Genomic DNA, 14,240 nt, shown 5'->3' on the forward strand with positions numbered 1-14,240 from the left:
CTGGTGGATGGATGAGGGTATTGCAGGATTGTTCTGGTAGAGTGAATACGTAGCTTGTTTTGCAAGAGAATAAAGCAAGCTCTGTCTTTGTTAGTACAAAATAATGCTTGTGTGCCCTCTGTTTCTCCAACAGTATGCATCTTTCATGCCCTCAAGGGTAATGAAGTCTTCATAATTCGAAAGGGGTATCACGTCTTGAAGAGTGGTCATGCAGCATTTGTGTTTCTAAAAATGTGTTTGTTGGCCTTATATTAAGAAACTATACTGAATACATCCCTGAATTTCTATTATGAGGCAGTTCTTCCTGTGAAGGGTTAGGAATGGAACTCCAACACAGCGGGTTCATGATTTTGGCCATAGACATTTATTAAACAAAAATGTGGGTTTGTCTATTAAAACAAAACTAATGGGTCGTCCTTTGTCAAGATGTCGAAAACAACCAGGACTTTCTTTACTTGTAATGTGCACACTTGACAGTCTCCTATTATTTTTTTCTGATTCTTTAAGACATATGGCACCTTTGTTCCATCTCGTTCCGTCTCATTCATCTCATTAACTTCCGTTTCCTTCTGGTACCGTCGTCAGTATGCCCCAGTGTCCCCTCTACACTTGGGCGGACTCACTGCGTTACTGTAGCTGGAACTGGCTGTCCCGCTGTGAACCTGCAGCAGCCCAACAGCATCCTGTTTGCTACTTTTAGGTTTGGCGCCTCTGCCTTGCGGTTCCTGTTCTCTGTGCGTCTCTTGATCCTCTGCTGTGCGTAAACTTCTGCTCCAGTAGCACAGAGGCTGCTCTCTGGTACAGCTGCACTCTAGGAAGCTGTCCTTCCTGTGGCTTACCGGACTCTGCAGTGTGCCTCCTGCGATTCCTCATGATCCATTTGGCTCCATAGAGCTTGTTGCCACTTGGCAGTTTTTCGGTCAGCGCTGAGCAACAACTAGAGGGCAGCGTGTGTTCCCGTCCTGTCATGATCTTCATTACTCGGCTCCTCTTCCTCGTAGCAGTACTTCCAGCATTAGAAAAAAGGGAAGTCAGTTTGTGATAACTTATAGGTAGAGTCTGAGGAAGTGTCTTCAGTAGTTTTAGATGGTAAGGTTGGTGACCTATATGTAGAGTTGGAAAAAGGGTTCCCAGTAATGCAGGCAACAACATGCCATTAAGGCACAGAGAACTGGGGAAGCACCCTTTAAAGAAAAGAGAGGATATGTTTTTCCTCCATTGAGGTCATCAGGGCTCGGAGAGATACTTCCTCTCAGGTGGTCTTCCCTTAAATAGCCGGCCCCAGGCTCGGGATCAGGTATCGGCTGCCATCCCCTGGCCACATACGCCGGGGTCCTCCCCCAGGGTATGAAGTGGTGACATCCTTGGATTAATCACATTCCATTATGGCATCCTTTAGTAGAAGATGTACGTACTTTGTTGAGTGAGCTTGCATGTTCCTTTCAGAGACTGCAATGTGATGGTATATTGTGCGATTTGGTGATTAGCACTATACAGTATCCATCCTCACTGTGCCCATTACTGTTTGCCTGTGGCGATTCCCTCCCACAAGTAGGGTAACTGTTGTCCTTCCACTCATTCTCTACCGGGGTAACATGAGAGAGACCGTGGAAGGGGAACCAATGTTTAGGCCGGACCTCTCTGGAGGTTGTTCCTCTTAGACAATCTTCTTCCTTGCTGTTCCTGTATTGAGATTGCAAATATTGCCCTTGCACAAAGGTTTGAGAGGGCTTGCCCCTTGTGAAAGCCGATAACCAGGGATGAAAACCTTGCTCTTATGGGGAGTCTATACAGTAACCTGTGGGTTCCTCAACTTTCACTTCTAGAGATTCAGGACCCTCTTCTTCGAAATCGTTTTGTAAGTTGTTATGGTGACAACAATCCATTCTAGACTATTTTGACAGACGCCCCCTTCTTAGGAGTTATTTTCTAGTTTTTCCACCATCTTTCATGGAGAAAAGTATTAACCTTCTAAAATGTGTCCTTCAAATGGGGGTGCTGGTCAGAGATTGATTTAGCCTTTCTTCGGACTCCCCTCAACCAGTTTTTTTCCATCCAAAATGTAATAACAATCCGCAGATTTAAAAGATGCAAATCCTGTTAATGTAACAAAACCTATTGCTTCCTACTGTTTGGGTGTGGAGGACACTCTAGTGGTGTTCTTAATTATTTCATCAAAACAGGTAGATTTGACAATGTTGAAGTTGCCATGAAGCCTTGTTTATGGGCTTGTTTTTCTGAGATATGAGACTTTCCAGTGGCACTCTGCCATCTTCTTGGCATCTGTTACAACCTTTAAATGTAAGGGCTTCAATGTTTCAAGTTCTTGCATTATGCAAGGAATACTGGTCGGAACCATGCATTGGCTCAGTGCTATGTTTGGAAGTGGTCTCGTCTTTCAACGTCGACTTGGAGGACCCAGTGCTATTTTAATTGGTTAACGCTTCCGTGCTATGCCATGAGCTATAGTAATCGCTGATCGCTTTTAAGGACATAGCATAGTTGCCTGGGCTTTGGAGATATTTAGGGGAGCAGCCTCATGGTCACCAAGTTATATCTCCTTAACACATTTTTTGGGCTCTGCGAGCAGCAGGCTGGATGCCGGTGCTCTGTACATGGAAGGTCCTGTTGTGGATCTTCGGGGTCCAAAACGTAACCTTGCTGAACACATCCTTTGCGCCTAGTGCTTGTGGTTGGCCATAAGCTTAGTCTCCATCACAAACGGGGCACGAGATTTCTCTTTTTAAACATGGAGAAATTTTGGCTTATATTTCCAGCATGTTGGGTACTTCCACTCAACATTATCTTGGGGCAGACATTTGTTTCACAGCCTATGGGTTCTTGCATTGCAAACTCTGTTACAGGTGGGGCAACATATATTTTCCGATGTATTTTAAAGCCTGCGAAAGCCAAGGAAAGTATAAAAAAGGAAGAAAGGCACTCCCACTAAGTAATGGCAGCTCTAGCTCTATCTCTACTGTGCACCAACAATAGGACTACAACGCCAGCCGTTTTCTAAGCTTTGAAGTCACTGTCAATTCCGTTGGGGCCAAATTGATGAAGGCGTCCAGGTTTGTTGATAAATCCACCCCTCACTATCCCACCCACGCCAGTTTCAGCTATTTCTCCTGCAACTACACTGATGGTGGAAAATAAAACATGAGGACTGTTAGGTAAGAATAAGTGCGGTTCAACTGGTGAGGAATACACAAGACTTATCTGCTTGGTATTAGGTAACCCACCTTTTAATATAAGCCTGTACTACACACGTTGGTAGTGTGACTGAGCAGCCAGGCCTCTCTCAAGAGGGGTAATGTGAGCTGCAGAGCTGTGCAATTGACATCAGTAAGTACAAGTAGGCAAGTAACAATTACACACTTAAAGTTATCTACAAATATGTATTTATAATACACAGTTTAAATGAGCATTCTTTAAAAAGCTTTATCTATTAGTAACATTCAATCAAAGATTGAATTCAGTTTTTAAAAGACAGTGAAAGTTGGTAATTACTTTTCTTTTGCCAACACATTTTCCAGCACACGGAGTGACTTCAGTAAAGGTCAGTATTACACTTATTTTCAGTTACCAATTCAGTTGAAGAGTTGTTTAAGGAAGGAAAGGTTAGAATTACAATCTCCTAAAGGGAGGCAGGTAAACATTTATCCCAGCAATAATAGTATCCCAGTTATAACCTATGAGGGAACAATACTGCCAAAGTGAGTAGGTTCAGAGGAGTGCCTTTAGGGAGCTAGGACAGCCAAAGTCAAGGGACAAAGTCAATAGTTCTGATGCACTTCTTCTTAGATAAAGTCTCAACAAAGTTAGTAGTTCAGAAGAAAGCACAGTAACTCAAGTGAGCTATTTTGTAGAGAGCACAAGCTGTTAGGCCAGTGCAGGTGAGTTGAGATCAACTCCTAAAAGTAGGTCACAAGATAGGAAGCACAACGTATGGTTAAAAGGTGAAAACACCAATCCCCTCAGTGCCCGTGATTCGAAGAATGTTCCAGCTGGAATCCTCCTTGCTACAGCTTGGCTACCCTTGTTCCTGGACATTGGTCTTGATGACGAAAGGGAGGACGTCCGGCAGGCTCCTGTGGCAGTACTCGGGAGAGGGATTCCTCAGTAATGGATTTCCTTTGTTTCAGCAGCACTTCAGTGTTTTGGTGCTTTTTTCCTTGCTGCAATTGAATGCAAACTCTGGTTGGAAGTAGCTTGATCCGTCAGTCCTGGAGTCTGGATTATGATCTCCTGCTTAGATAAGGTCCTCTGGATGCCCACGAAGATCTGGATGGAGTCTGACTTCGCAAGATGATGCACTCATCAATAGTCACAGGACCACTGGCATTGGGCTTCTGCAGATCTGGCGAGGCACAGCAAGTCAGGGATGCGCCAAATGGAAGTAGGTCTTGAGGCTAGTTGGTCCCACCAGCCCAAGGGAGGAGGTCGTCCTGTACGGGTCTTCCCAGTCAATATGAAAACAAGGCCAGCACAGCTGCAGGGCTTTACCGGGCACTTCACGGTCCAGGAGGGTGGTGCTGGCATCTCATCATGTCTTCTGCGGATGTTCCTCTTCAGTGGTCGACTCTTGCTAGAGTGCCAAAAACCTTGCTTTGTATGCGATTTCCCATTCATTCACAGCCCATGCTGTCAATCACACAGCAGGGTGGCTTGTCCTTTCAGGACAGCCAGCCGGCCAATTGGGACTGGTTCACTCAGGCACAAGAGACAAAGGACAGGGAAGTTTCGGGACCCTTCGTCACTTCCTGCCTTTACAGACACACTGGAGCATGGGCGGGCTTCAGGGCTGAAGCCCACCAGAAGCAAAACACACAAAGGACTCAAACCTGCTTCAACTAACAGAGTAAAAGACCAGGGCCATTTTGGGAAAACAGATACACTGCAGCTGAGGGTTCAGCCCGCGGCAAAAATGCACATTGGTAGTCAAATTAAAGCACTACTACCAGCCATTTAAAATAGGTTAGCGTAACAAAAAACGTTACATGAGAAGTGGGTGGTGTGTGCTGGTCCCACAAAGAGAAAGGTAAATAAGACAGGGATCATCTTACTATTCTTGGGAACGGTAGTTCACCCAAGAAAATGTATTTCAACATTTAAGAGAAGTCCAGGGGACTTCTCAGTGGCACTGCACCTCAGGCGCTTTGTGTCACTGTCCAAAAAGCAGATGCCTACGGAGTTTGTCAGACTCCATGAAACAGTAAAACACTAAAATCCTAGTCAGGAAGTAACACATGAGAGAATGAGAACAAGGTCCCACTCATTCAGGAGGAAAACATCACAAGCCCCAAGTCCAGCAAAAGAGCTGAGGGTCTCTAAGGTTGAAGGGAATTAGCACAGAAATGAAAATTCACCCTAACAAGTACGATGATGCGTGGAGCATCATGGTTACACATGTACAATATGGATAGCGTGGCAGTACTGCCCATGTCTATACCCTGAAACCTTCGTGTAACCCCTGGCTGCATCCTCTTACACTTACAGGTTAGGTTCCACTCTACATAAATCCCATACAGGCTTCCTTTATGTTAAAAGTAGAACATGTGTAATGATCTAAACCAACCTTTAGATGGTCGGCTATGCAAAGAAGGTCAGTTTCAATGGAACACAACCCTCAGAAACATTTAGATTATACTGGCCCAGTATCTGCCACATGACTTTGAAGTTAGATACATTGTTCAATAGGCAACTCACCTGCATCATAATCGTAGGGTTTGCAAAGCATCACAGACGGGGCCCAGCAAGAGAACACATTTACTGTTTTTAATGATATCATTTCCCGTCATATACACATCTTCTGTTGGGAAGTATGGAAGACACTTGGCGTCACACTGTCATCATCAAAAGTATTGCTACTCACTACAATTTGGCCAACAAATAGTAAATATAAAATATTATAAGTAAAGATTAAAAGATTGCTGCAGAGACAATCCTGAACAATAAAAGTAATATGCTAATAGAAGCTCTATACATAATCTACACTCTGCAGCACCTGAGGCATAAAATATGTAAATGATATTCATTTAAAGGGGAAGTCTTCTTTTGCTTTTGAAGGGAACAAACGGAATTGAATAGAAAGTAAAAGTAATTTGTTTTTAGCAAACATAGGTGTGGATCTCCTATTAGACACAAGCGGTGAGCCCACAATACATTGTACCTACTGGATAAATCAGCAGTGTTTTAAAGTGCCAGGAGCTGGGAGCGATTTAGTTCATGTTATAGCCAAGGGGAGCTTGGTTAGCTTGAAACAAACAGCTACCTTTGGCTCTTGGGGTAAGTGGTGCCATACAAATGGAGGCATGTTATATTAACTGTGCATGTTTGATAATGTACAAAATGGACAATAAAGAACTCACTTAAAGGACATTTAGAGCATGTTGGACAATATGAAACAGACAAAAGTTTGCATTTTGGCAAAGTAAAATTTGCTGCATATTCTCTGTTCTAGCTCCTGGTTCCCCAGAGGTAGCTCCTGCCTAAGTGGTTATGCCCGATAGCCAGTAGCTGCTTTTTGCTCCTGGTCAACAAATCTCCATTTCGATCCCTGAATCCAGCCGTCCAGATGAGGTGCATATCAGGCCTTTTTACATGCACAAATCTGGTCAATACGATGCTCAATTCTTTCTTGCATACCACTTACTTAGCCATTTATGGCAGAACCCCTATAAATCATGGCGTTCAATGGTGACAGCCTAGCCAGCAGAAGCTTGCAAATCCACCCTTTGTCTACACAGTTCCTTGAAAGAGACAACTGAGATGAGCCCTGGTCTTTTTTTTTTTAAACTCATCTGTTAATGATTCTATCAAGATAATACTTTCCAAGTAATGTAGAGGAGAATCTGTGTGTTCACTTTGTTACATGGCTTGCATTTTGTAAGTTACAGTATTATTAAAGCATTTTTAATGATGAACATGCTTTTCACATTGCTTTAGGACACATGTATTATTGTGTAAAATAAAATTGTCAAACAAGGGCTGCATTTCTGCTTTAATTTCCTCAGTTTTAATCAGCTATAATAGAGGCAACACAGTTGCAACAGCTTTTCATCACAGAAGCACATCAATTGCAATTAATGGCTTAGGGGTTTTGATGTCTTCGGGTTTTAGGAGAGCCTCCCAGCAAGTCAGTGTTTGGCATTTGGAAGAAGGAAAAGCTTTTGATGTTCTATATGAAGATGTGTTTTTTATAGTCTTAAAATTACATGTGTTCGCGTGCATGAAAGGGCACTGTACATTGTTGTCTTCGAGAGCAAGGAAAAGCTGTAATGTGGTCTGAACTTTAACTCCCTTTCTGACCACCGACCCAACACAAGCAGGTATAATGGATACAGGTAGAAGCAGTATTGTATACATTTTCAGTGGCACAGATTGTACCGGTACCTCTCAACAGGACTGTGCTATATTCATGCAAAGACGCCTAATTTATCAGCTGAGCTTCTATACACCAGTCATGGCACAATGCCAATTATTCACAGCATGATTGCATCATGCCCACATTTCTTAGCCGGACTGCTATGTTTTGGGACAGTACTGGCATTTCTTAACAGGGCTGCTGTAATGACAAAGCACAAAAAAGTGTCATTTTCTGCATATGGGTAAAGTACTCCGCAAGAACAGTGTGAGCTCTTTCTACCATCCTCCTGAGCTGGTGTGAAGCACAATGGACTGGCGGGCAGTGTGAGAAGATGACATTGCTGTCATGTACTTCAATCCCTCCCACTCAGACTTCCTGTTTTCCAAACTTCTGCTTCTCCTATATCTTATTACTGAATCCCACTGCCAAAAATCTAGCACATTTCATAGCCTCATTATGAATCTCCTGACGTATGTAGAATAGTCCAAACACGCTGAGAGCTTTTGACAAGCCAGTTACGTCAGGCAAGCCTCAAATGGAAATGCTATTGTCCTAACTCTCTGTGCCTTTCAGAGTCAGACTGTTGGGAAAGGTGGCTCAATATCCCTGCTGCAGAGATCATTGTGTAACCAGTTAGTTCAAATCCTATTGATATGTGAGTTATTTCATCTGCATCAGGTTTTTAAGATGCAGGCAACATTAATTTGTAAACAGAGCTGACTTAGCTTTCGACTTATCAAAAGGACTACTAAAAGGTCAGTGATTCCCAACACACATTTCATCATGAATGCTGTACTTGCAATGGCTCAGAAAACACACATCCCATCAGGGCTGCTATACCTGTGATGGCTCAGAAGTACAACATGAACTTTCCAAGAGGGCTGCTATACTTGTAATGCTCAAAACACACATCTCACCTGGGCCGCTATACCTGTAATGGCTTTAAGTGCTGGTAAAGCATCTGTATTCAAGCAAGTGCTGCATCTGGTGATACAAACCTACATATAATCCTCAGCCTAATAGCCAAAGGAAGGTTTGCACACATCTGAAAAGGAGCACCCAATAGTAAAGCTGCACTAGATTTGTAAATAGGAAAGGCATGTTCTGCTTTTGGAATATTTATTGGTGTTATGTTAAAATAGAAAAAGAAAAACAAGAGGAAGAGCAACTCTAAATCCAAGCAATACAGGAGAACAAAGTGGGCCGGGGGCGAGAGAACAGAATGTACTAGAAATCCAAAACAGGAATTTGAGCAACTGGAAGAGAGACCAACAAGCTACATGAGAGAGCAACAAAGAAAGTGAGAAAGGAAACGGGTAAATAATAGGACGCACAATAGGAGTGAAGAATAGAAGCAGAGCAAAAGACATTTAGAGGTAGTAAAACAAGTCAACACTGATCAGCAGCCGACAGGGAGAGCTGGAAATAGAAAGGCAAGACTAAGTAGGCCAATAACATAAGAGGAAGTGCAAGAAAGATGATCAAAAGGACAGAGAAAATGAAAAAAACAGATATAGCCAGAGTAATGACATGAGAAAGGAAGAGGGGGTTATATCAACCGATACAGCAAGATATAGGAGGGAAACAGCAATAATAGAATGCAGAGATGGGAGAGGTAAAGGGACAGAGCAACATACCTCACAACATGGCATAGCAACACTTAAGGGTGAGAGACAGAGCATCAGAAAGTCAGAGACAGGGTAAACAGAGTTGCAAATGCAAGGAGAGATGGAACAATACATGGAGTGGCTGTCAAGCAAGTAGTGCCAGGTAGCAACAGTAGGCCCAAGAGGAAGAGAAGTGATGCTGGTAGAGTGACCGACTTTATTTATAATGTAAATAGTTGGCATTAGCATCTGTAGTAGTTCTTAAGAGAGTTTTAGTGTCCACGTATCATGAAGCTGGGTTGTACGCATCTACAAGTTCTTTGTCACTAATGTTTCCAGACACTGTTGGATAGTTGTCAGCCACTTTTTACTCTCTTGTGAAGGAGGAAACAAATGTTTACTCTATTGAAATTGGATTTACTCCCCAGTTCTAAAAATTGGGAGTAAACATCTCTCACGCCAAAATTCTATCTGGAGCAATGCACTGAATTAGTAATTTTCCTTCTAAATGAAAATACATTTGCATAAAATGAGTGCAGAAACAGAAGTGCTTACTTTAACCCAATCCAACAGAAACCTATTCTGCTTTACAACAATTATATAAGGAACAGCTGGCTGTCGGAGAAAACATTATGTGGAGAGCAAAGCATGACTGTTTTATGAAAATCAACACCCATTTACCTAAACGAATTTAGAATGCAAGACCAGGTAGTAGTCAAAAAGTTAATAACTATAGACATAAATGTTTATGGTGCATTGCTTTTGCCTGAGAAATTAGCATAACATGATTACCCACAAGAAGGGAAAATATAGAGACACTTTAGCATATATCCCAATGGTGTTACTATATCAACGAGTAGGTATGTTTTATACATGTACATATTTTATGTTCATATTTCAATATACGTATTCACATTTCTACGCAATTGTTTGTCCGAAACACGTGTGCGAACACACACACACACACACACACACACACACACACACACACGCACGCACGCACGCACGCACGCACGCACGCACGCAGAAATGATTGCAAAATGAAAAAAAGGGTAGAAACATTTTGCAGTCAAGATTGGTTAAATAAGAAAACCTAGCACACCTATAGAATTTCTCAATGTGAGCCATTTGGCTAAGGATTAAACTGATGGTGTTAACATACAACAAACCACCTTGTTACAAAATCCTAAAACATGTACGAATGTAGTCAAAACAATAAAATAAATGACCGGATTCTAGGAAAAAAAGCTTCTGAATATCAAAAGTATGACATTAGTTCAGTAAGTATGGACTGTTACGGGAGAGCGGAACAGAATAGAGCCTTTTTTAGAACTTTATTTAATGAAAAGCCCTCCTGTAATATCCAATCCATGCACCCGTTGGCATTCATTCAAAGTCTTGTAACAATCGTACTATTTTTTACAGAAGAATTGCCGAAAATGACTGTACTAGGTAGGTAATTATACAGACTGTTTTAAAGCATGGTGTCCTATGAAAGTATGCCTTGCTGACACACCAGTGGTAATGCACATGTAAATTCTGGACTTTGGCGGGTTGTTTGTCTTGTCTTTGGCGAAATCTTTAAAACACACAAGACCGTAACTCAATTCAGCTACAGCACCGTTCCTGAACGCACTCACATGATCATTCAACTATTCAGCCTTTCCTCAAAATGAAATTGTTGCACCACCACCTCAAAACATGCCCCAACTAATTACAGTCCAGGCGGGGCGAGGGGGCGGGGGGTATAGGGGGTTAAGATAACATTTTGTGTTTCAATACCAGGTGACCTAAGCAAGTCCCAACCAGGAGATAAATACAAGTGCAAATCGCAACGATATAAGTTACAAAATCAAGCTTAATATGAAGAGCCCATTTATAGATACTTACTACATTATAGATGGGTGTATCATAATTCTTATGGGCACCAATATAGATTTGGTTCTGTGCATTTTATGCATGGTAGGAGTTCACAGCTATTTACTAGTGCTTACAAGTATGACAGGACTTCAATCAGAAAATCTCAGGTAAGCAATGTTTAAAAACACCACATCAGACCAGCAACTTAAATATTAACCGTCCTAGCAAAAGGCATATTTTGATTTAATTGGGGACAATTGAGAGAAAGGAGATGGTGCACATTTTGCTCAAAAACAAAAGACTAGTTTATGGCTTTGTGCATTAGCCATGCCATGGCAGACTGAACTATCCTCATTTGCATCCAAGGAGCATGTCCAGCAAAGCAAAACATGCAATTCGAATGCAACAAAGACTTTCTGAAACACTTCTAGGACACACATTGACCTTTTTGTATGTTGAGGTAAAACGGAACAGCAAAAAAACCTTTCTGAATATCATTTTTGTTGTTCAGATACCATAGAGTCTTGAATCACATACATCAGGGAGATAGAAGTCTGCAAGCTCACTGGCACAGCACACATTTCACCACATTGAAACATATTTCTGGATGCTTGTTTGTCAATATTATAAACCATAACCTATTCAGCAGCAAAGCTTTGTTTAAATAGTGCAAACCCAGCCTTGCTACTAAGATCATCAAGGGAGGCCATACATCAGTTTAATTGTGGCACAGAACTGAAGACTGTTAATATGAAAGTAAAGCCAATTCTCTGATGTTTCACAATGACAAATCGTTGCCAAAAACTTCACAATGGTGTTCTGAGTGTTTAAAATGGACTATTATGTCCTACCACAAAGGAAGGCATGACCATCATGCTATCTCTTCACCTAAACTGTGGCATACCCTCTTCAGCAAGTACTGCCTTTAAAGAACTATATGTGGTTTATAATGTCACTGGTTTCCATGTTTGGCAATTGAGAATAATAGCAGGCAACAAATAGTCCTGAAATTTGTAATCCTTCCTCTAGTACTCCATTTTCAAATTCAAACTTGACAAACCTCGTTCTTCGTCTGCTCTGCCAGTCAAGGGTTTTACCTCGACTATAGAGTTCAGTGAGGATAGAATTCTTCTCAAAACCTTCCCACTCGCCTTATGAATCCGTCATGAAATTTGGAAGGTGCTAGTTCTAGGTAACAGGGACAAATAACACCAAGATAGCATATTAAACAGAATTAACTGAAAAACGAAATGTTAGATAAATATTAGTAAAATGCCAAACACGTTTTAATAAGTGTTGGGGGGTATGTAATAATTCCACATGCACTTATCACGTTCAAAGGCTGAGAGCTTAAACATCACTGTGCTCTTTAGCTCCAGAACACACCTTTCTTAGGTTCTCCAGGGACAGTGCAGGTGTTAGTGGTAGACTGAGGAGTATAGGTAATTGGGCAATAATTAAAATATTCTTCATGTCATGTATTGTTCTACAGACATTCACAGTCAGTGGTATAATATCAAGTTAATTGCCAAGAAGAAAAGAAAGATTCCTACCAAGAGTAAGGCTATAGTTAGCCAAGACAATTTGCTTACACTCAACAAATGCCACACCACAACACTCAGTGGTCCATATTTTCTATTACTATACCTCAGTAAAGAAGGCATTGCGACAGTATTGCCAATAATTGTCTCTCTCTAATGGTCAGATTAACTGGATTGTACATTCGATTCGAGTTGACTCACATTATCATGAATGACTAGATCCCAAAGTTTTCAAATCACCTAACAAGACATTTTTCAAAAATTAAATTAAGTAAGCCCCTTAAAAAAAAATACAAATATTTTGTCTTAACTTAGCAGAACATTTTGGATTAAGCAGCAAGATGCACATAGTTAAGTGGTCAAACACCAAAAAGTGATTGCTTTATCACTTTCAGTACTTAATACAGTGCACGGTTATCCAACTGGCTCATTTCTGGTTACGCGACTGATAAAAAAAAATGTGCAGTTGAATACTACAGTCCGTCTCCTCTCGATTGTGTCCAGCAGTAATATCTGCTTTCAGGATAGAAGAGTCGTGCAGCACACTATGCCAATAAAATGCATGATAGCACAGTGTTTTCTTCCACAAAATAAAAAGGGTTTTGATGAAGTTTCCAATGGAACCCTGTGTAGAATCGTAAATCGCAGCAATACAGCAATGATTTGGCTCATTTGCATGCCCTCACCCTATTCTTTCCCCAAAGTTGCTGTGCCAAATGTACACTTTCCGGAAAAGGATATTGATGTCTGCGTTACTGCTTATAAATGTACTGTATAAAAATGTGCTCTACAAGCAACAGTTCCCATTTCATTCCAAATTGGTCATAGAATATATGTACAAAGCTTGTCTGGCACCAAATAAATAAGATAGAAGTTTGTTTTTTGCTCTTTTAGAAGTTCAATATGGCAGGGCCAAATTACACAGAGAACTCTGGTCCTCCTTTCCTTCCTCGCAAAAGAAGGCGCCTGATTTGGAGTCCAGCAAAAGGATTGATCCAAAGGAAAGAAGGCTGGCCACCAAACACAGACTTCATGCCGTCCCATCGCAGCCGCCGCTCCCAGGTTGGTTTTTCACTTTTCAACCGTTCAATTTCCTGTGGAATATAGGTGGGAAAAAGCAAGACAGTTAGTCAAGCGAGTTATAACAACGTCACGTAACCAAGGATCACTTTAGAAACGTTGTAGACCTCTCGAGGGTACGAGAATGCTCAAAAACGCCACCTGTTCGTGACAGCACTGATAACCAAGAATAATGTGATTTTCGGCAAGAGCAGCCTTGTAAGCTCGAGTTGCAGTACAAGGAACACTAGGTTTAGAGAGCTCATCACCTTCATTTAAGGGAACAGAGTGCAGATGCATTCCAAAAGTAATTACGCATGTAAAATCAACTTTAGATGCAAATGCAAAAACACAGTTGCACTGAAGACTGCAAGCCAATGAATGACCTTCCAGTAGGCCATACACTTAACAGGGAGTACATTTTGTAGGATTTTCTACTGCGAATGGTTAAAATAAACAGTAGATACATTTGAATTTTCATTAAGAAACCTACTTTCTTGCAATATCCGACTATGAAGACATCTCCAATTAGGAGATTCTGGATTGTCTTAATTAGGGATACCTTCACAGCCATCTGCTATAGCAAATACTCGGTATTGAGATGTGTTAGATGCCTCCCCCAAATATCATGAACCCTATAAAAATGCAGAACTACATAGTTTCTGGTCTTCGGTTTGTACCGCACACCATCACAGAAAGAAGGTACACCACCAGCACCATCCTTGATAAAGTAACTACACATTTTATGTTGTTACTAAACCATTATCTCCTGCCTGCTTTCCTCGCTTTGCTTCATAATTTTAT

General features: G+C 41.4%; 1 protein-coding gene across 2 annotated transcripts in view; it reads right to left on the bottom strand.

Annotated features, from left to right (window-relative positions):
• Positions 1 to 9,173: 9,173 nt before the first annotated feature.
• Positions 9,174 to 14,240, bottom strand: part of ZDHHC7 (zinc finger DHHC-type palmitoyltransferase 7) — a 468,302-nt gene continuing 463,235 nt past the window's right edge. For both annotated transcript variants that reach the window (XM_069636275.1, XM_069636276.1), the window contains one exon: positions 9,174 to 13,471. In XM_069636275.1, the coding sequence (XP_069492376.1) occupies positions 13,295 to 13,471 (177 nt within the window). In that variant the 3' untranslated portion in view covers positions 9,174 to 13,294. The remainder of the gene's footprint in view (positions 13,472 to 14,240) is intronic.

The sequence above is a fragment of the Ambystoma mexicanum genome, chromosome 1q (genome assembly GCF_040938575.1).
Source record: "Ambystoma mexicanum isolate Mex_15411 chromosome 1q, UKY_AmexF1_1, whole genome shotgun sequence".
NCBI lineage: Eukaryota > Metazoa > Chordata > Amphibia > Caudata > Ambystomatidae > Ambystoma > Ambystoma mexicanum.